Below are 6,000 nucleotides of genomic sequence, written 5' to 3'. Positions count from 1 at the left end.
CAAAATCCCTTCATCTCTATGTCCCAATCCTTTATACAGCTCAAGGGCTTTGCAGGGTAAACAAGCCCCAAGGCTACCAAGAGCCCTAAGGTGTAACCCCTAGAGTTCCACTCCCGCTCCCAGGTCACTTATATTTTCAGCTTGATTGTGGAGGTTCTCTGGGATTAGAGTCTACGCATTTCTGACACTTAAAATTCACCTTCAGTGGCTGGGCCGTAACAACCTGGGACAGGCAATGAGAACCCTTGAGTAGGCAGAGTCAACAAAAGGAAGCCAAAGGTGCCCCCAAATGCTTTGGAAGGGAGGCGGGGCTGCAGCCACACCGAGCAGCTGCCTCCCAGAACATCTGGACACAGACACACCCCTGAAACAACCACAGTTTGCTTTATTAGGTGTTCCATGGTGATATAACACAGCGTTCTGAAGGAATAATAAACACGAGACTTGTTTTTTTTTTTACCATAATTATTTTGCCATTAAGACAGTGGTTACAAAAACAAAAACAAAAACAAAAAAAATCCAAAACCAAAGATACTCTTCTGGCCACACGTATTATCGGCTTTAGCATTGGAAGTTGCTCCACTCATGGGTCACAATCACAATTCCAAGGATTAAAAACCATCTATTATTATCCTACACTGTTTTAGAGCATCAAGTCACTGCAGTTATTCAGTTCTGAGACACTGTCCATTTATTTTAGCATTTACATATGACATTCATTTAACAGACACACAAAGCAAGCCAACAGGTAAACATGCTGACGAAGCCTGCGGAAATCTTCAGGTTTTATGTTGCTTTAAGGAAACATTGAGAAGAACCAAAAATCACCATGAGCTCGTACAGGAAAAACAGGAAGACTCAAGTGAATACTAAAGAGCTGCAAGTGTTTCTTAGAATTGAAACAAAAAAATTTTTTCCGACTTGTTCAAATTTCCTCTAAGTGCAGGTGAGAAAAAAAAAGCAAATATATTAAGTTAACCAATTATTCTTTAAAAGTGCAATTTACTTTTAAAATAACAAATAAACAACAACAACAAAAAAATACACCCCAACTACAACCCCAAAGGCAAAAATGTGGAGAGACAAGTTCAGTGATGATGGAATGACCTACATTTTTGTGTTATGCTTTACAAAAGCAGATTTGGTTTTATAAAAGCCTGCCAACATAACATGAGGAGAGAGCTTAGGAGAACCTGTAAACATGTTTGGAAGGAAACACGACACAGATCAGCAGATGTGGAGACGGGCCCAGAGGCAGCTCATGGAAAAGGGTCACGGAAGAGACAGGAAAGGGAAGCAGAGCCAAGCTCAGTTGTGGCCTTGAAGAGAACCACACGGCTAATATGAATTACGTCCTCCCGACTGCAGTGCTGAAATGATGTCCCACTCAGAATACAGATTTTTCCTCCTGCTCTGTGAAATGGATTTAGGTCAAATTTCCCAATGATTTTCTGAGTTTAGAAGGGCTATCTATATTGCATTAGAGTTTTTTCTTTTTTTTCCTTTTTGGGCCACACCCGGCGATGCACAGGGGTTACCCCTGGCTCATGTGCTCAGGAATTACTCCTGGCAGTGCTCGAGGGACTATATGGAATGCTGGGAATCGAACCCACGTCGGCCGCGTGCAAGGCAAACGCCCTACCCGCTGTGCTATCTCTCCAGCCACTGCAATAGGTTTTGTTTTGTTTTTTTAATAAATAGTTGGAGAAGAAAAATGTTGAGGTGGTCTCCACCTCCCACCTCCAAAGGGAAGCCACAGGATGCCCTGAAATTCCAAAGACTCTTTACACAAAACAATAGGCTTCCAGGCTGGACTCCCACTTACTCAACATTCTGGGCTGGTGGGTGGTTTGAGACTGGTTGATTCACTGGGTTCAGCAGCACAAGTTACAGGTTAAATTCGCTCTGTAGGCACTACCAATGTACAGGGAGAAAGTCCTGACATCCTGTAGTCTGACTTAAGCTTCTCCATATGGTTCCATTCTTGGTCCCACATAGGTTAGTGTGGTAGGTAACTAGGATCCGTTCCCCTCAAGAAACGTGGCATCAGATCCAAGCCTCCTAACAAAGGTTGCATCAGTCTTGGGTGGATAGGGACAGAGTATTACTATATGGTTGCCATGACAAAGCTCACATCCTGCTAGGTAGGTTTTTAGGACCACAGTCAATTGATGGAACTGGTCATTTGCAAAGAAAATGAGGAAAGGAGAAGAAAACAGCATCTCAGAGACACAGGCTAGCAGAAACACAGTGAAAAGAGACAGCTGTGAAAGTATTCTCGATGAGAGAGAGAGAGAGAACAGAAAAGAGGCGAAAAGAGGAGAAGCGAGTCCTCCATAGACTTAATCTGCAGCAAAATCTAGGCCAAAATGAAAATCTGCCCTTTATCTACAGTTGACCTAGAAGAAAGACTACGGAATGACATGTGGACATTTTAAAGCCTCTCAGGAGGATCGGAAATCTGCCGTCAACCTGAATCAGCCTGATGGTTATATGATTGCATCATTAGGATGTCCAGTTCAAACCCTTGTATTAGTATTGAATTAGGCTTCCCAATTTTAGTATTAAAAAAAAACCCTCCCCCTTCCCACCCCGCCTAGCCCTCCCACCCTCATGAACAAAACTTTTCTAAAAAATTTTAAAAAGAAAAAGGCAGCTCTGGGCAATTCACTTTATCTTCCCCAATCCCCCCCCATGAGAAGGAAGATGATTAATTAAGTACAACAGAGGGCAGAGAGAAACACCCTTGTGATTTGCTTGGTCTATATGTCTGAATGTTTGATGCGGTTCCGTGATTGGGGTTGGTGGACAGACTCGTGTGTGATATTTGCAGGATGGAGGGAAGTGGGTGAGCAAAATCAGTGACTCTGGGTGAAGGATGGAAGGAAGGGTCCCAGAGGGAGTCCCATGAACTGGCTGCCCCACAGTAACTATCACAGGCTCTTAAAAAAAAAAGGAAGGAAGGAAGAAAGGTAGGAAGGAAGGAAGTCTCAGAATGTCCTCAGCTGTCCTGTCCCACGTCCCCAGTGGACTGCAGGGAACTTTAGCCCAGACTGGTGATGTTGGCACGTCCACCAGGGGGAGCCACGATACGCTGGGTGGTGCGGCGGGGAATGTTGTCATCAATCTGAGCGCCTGCAGAGAACAGAAGGTGAGGGTCAAAAGTGAGTTACGAGGGTTCCTGCTGCAAACTAAAATAACACTCCTGGGGGAGAACAGGCCAGGCCCAGGGGCCTCCAGTGGACAAAGATTCAGACCATAAAAGCAGTCTTTGCTGAGGAGAGTTGGAGCCACTCCTTGTAAGTCAAACTATTTATAAAGTAACACGCTGTGCGTTCCAGCTTGATCTCAGGGTCCCAGTGGGTGAGGTGTCTCCGAAGACTCGGTCCTCTCTATGCTTTCTCCCAGCCCCGTCCCTCCAACCTCACTCCAGAGACAGGATGATGGTTCTTTATATGTAAGCAGCCTGGTGGGAAATGGCAGCATATACACTCCCATGTTCACTTTTAAGCTTTTCTAAAACTATGAGTGACCTATAAGTGACATGTATGGTAATTTTTTAAAAATGAGTGTACCTGACAAGAAAAACAAAATCTAGCTGAACAACTGTTTCTTTAACAACCATGAAACTGTGGCTATGTATCTGGGTCAGAGGGCTTAGAAGAGTGGAAAGAAGAATTCTAAAGATTTGTTTGTTTGTTTTTGGACCATATCCAGCAATGCTCACATGTTACTCCTGGATCTGCACTCAGGAATTATTCCTGGTGGTGCTCAGGGTAACCTATGTGATGCTGGGATAGAACTTGGATCAGCCGTGTGCAAAGCAAATGCCCTACTCACTATTGTTACAGCCCATGGAAGAGAGAATTTTGGAAAGGGCCCAAGTGAAGGACTGATAGTTTCAAGGAAGAAAGACTAACTCTGGATTCTCTCTTCATCTGTCATGACTCTCATGCTTTATCCAAGCAAATAACACGGTTTGAGCACTTTACATGCATATTACCCCATAGAACCCTCACAACTGCCTCATGATCAGCTATAACTATTACTAAAGCCAGTTTCTAGGGACTCGAACGATAGTACAGAGGGTATTGTGGTTGCCTTGCACACGGCTGACCTGGGCTTGATTCCCAGCATCCCATATGGTGCCCCGAGCACCGCCAGGAGTAATTCCTGAGTTCAGAGGGAGGAGTAACCCCTGCGCATGACCAGGTGTGACCCCAAAAAATCAAAAAAATAAAATAATTATGCCAGTTTCTAGAGAAGGGGATGGTGGCAGTTAGTATGTAGGCTATGTGGCTAAGTGACTGAAATGCCACATGCAGAACTTCTACAGTAGTCTACAGGGAGACACTAAACATAGTACTTTGGTAAGATGTCATCTTATTATATTGGGGATGACACGGAGTGTAAGCAACGTGGCATTACATGTGGTAAAGCATGATGTGAAGATTCTAAAAAAAGACAGCTGACCGTTAGCCGAGTATGCTCTCTGCTGATGTCAGTATTCCCAGGGAAGATTGAGCCTGTCCTTCATCTCTACTTTTGCTCTTTTGACAACACTGATTCAAGACCCTCCTATGTACTGAGTGTGGCCCAAAGAGCTGCCCAGTAGCCAACGTATAGCCATACCAGACAAGCTGAATCCCGACTGGTGCAGGTTCCGGACAGGGGGTGCCTGCTGCTTGGCAGGAGATGTCTTGGCCGAGGAGGCAGGAGTGACAGTCTTCGGGGTCACAGATACCTCACACACAGGTCCATCATATAGACCACGAGGCACCCCTCTTAGCTCTGCCAGCTGCAAAACACAAAAGCCCGTCAGCCCAGATGACAGTCACAGAGGAAAACATCTTCCCTGGAGACCCTTCTGGGGGAAGGGGCCGAGGTCATGGCCAGCCTGTGAGGCACAGGAGGGAGAGCTCCCTTTACAAACTAGTTCAAAAACAGGACAGATGCCGGTGTGACACTAAAGCTCCCTGTTGTGGGTCATGGGGGCAGATCAAACTAATATTTCTTAACTTCTTGTCCTCAAAGCACTTCAACTTAAACATGATAGGGATCCCCTAGCATGCTATCATTTTATATTCAAAATCTAGCTCCCTGCTTACAAATTTCCTCCTCTTTTAATTCCCTTGACATCTCTCCTCTACACTTGATCTTAGCCAAAAACAGTAACAAGTCTCACAATGGAGACGTTACTGATACCCGCTTGAGCAAATCAATGAACATTGGGGACGACAGTACTAAGGTGCAGTGCTACAGCTCTCCTCATTCCCTATGCCTAAGTGTCCAAGTATCAGTATTGTGGACCATTCACTGTGCTCTAAAGATGAGGTATTTTCCATCCTCATGCCTAATTGCCTCCCTTCTTTATTAGACTCCTACATATTCTCAAAACCCTACTCAAAAAGCCCTCTACCTAAAATACTCGTCTCCCTGGGTCCACAGCAGTAGCTCCCTTCTCTAGCCCCGAACTCCCCGCCCACTCACTTACCCCCAGCACATGCCAGAGCTTCACTTTATTCTGGCTGGACACAAGCTGACCCTCCTGCCAGTATCCTGAATTTCAACATTACAAGACTATACTCCCTCCGCCTCTCTCCCTGAATCCCTCCAAATTTATCTGAATATTCTGACCCAAATTGCTTGTTTATGGAAGTGGACGTAATCCAGGAAAAAAAAATAAATTTCTTTAGGTCAAAACTACTCACCCGGCTCCTTGCCTTGATCCGCTTGTACACAAAGTCAGGGAAGGGCTTTCGGGGGATGTAGCGCCCAGAGCCCTCGGTGACATGCAGGGTGCCGTCCTCCAGGACAATCTTCCCCTGGCTGATGACCACCAGGGGTGAGCCGCGGCACTCCATGCCTTCAAAGATGTTGTACTCGAGTGCCTAGAAGAGGGAGCAAGTGTCGGAGAAGGCCCTGCTGTCCCCAGGCCAGTCCACCAAGCCCCACTCCCATGGGGACAGAATCACAGCCCAAGCCAACAGCTGGAGCACA

General features: G+C 45.7%; 1 protein-coding gene across 2 annotated transcripts in view; it reads right to left on the bottom strand.

The window, feature by feature from the left end:
* Positions 1-365: 365 nt before the first annotated feature.
* DPYSL2 (dihydropyrimidinase like 2) overlaps positions 366-6,000 on the bottom strand; it is a 141,713-nt gene continuing 136,078 nt past the window's right edge. For both annotated transcript variants that reach the window (XM_056119123.1, XM_056119124.1), the window contains exons 12-14: positions 5,712-5,891; positions 4,633-4,798; positions 366-3,135 (exon numbers count right to left, since the gene is read on the bottom strand). In XM_056119123.1, the coding sequence (XP_055975098.1) occupies positions 3,044-3,135; positions 4,633-4,798; positions 5,712-5,891 (438 nt within the window). In that variant the 3' untranslated portion in view covers positions 366-3,043. The remainder of the gene's footprint in view (positions 3,136-4,632; positions 4,799-5,711; positions 5,892-6,000) is intronic.

The sequence above is a fragment of the Sorex fumeus genome, unplaced genomic scaffold (assembly GCF_029834395.1).
Source record: "Sorex fumeus unplaced genomic scaffold, SorFum_2.1 ptg000039l, whole genome shotgun sequence".
Classification (NCBI taxonomy): domain Eukaryota; kingdom Metazoa; phylum Chordata; class Mammalia; order Eulipotyphla; family Soricidae; genus Sorex; species Sorex fumeus.
The sequence above is the reverse complement of the archived record's forward strand: the minus strand, read 5'-3'. Positions and strand labels throughout refer to the sequence as shown.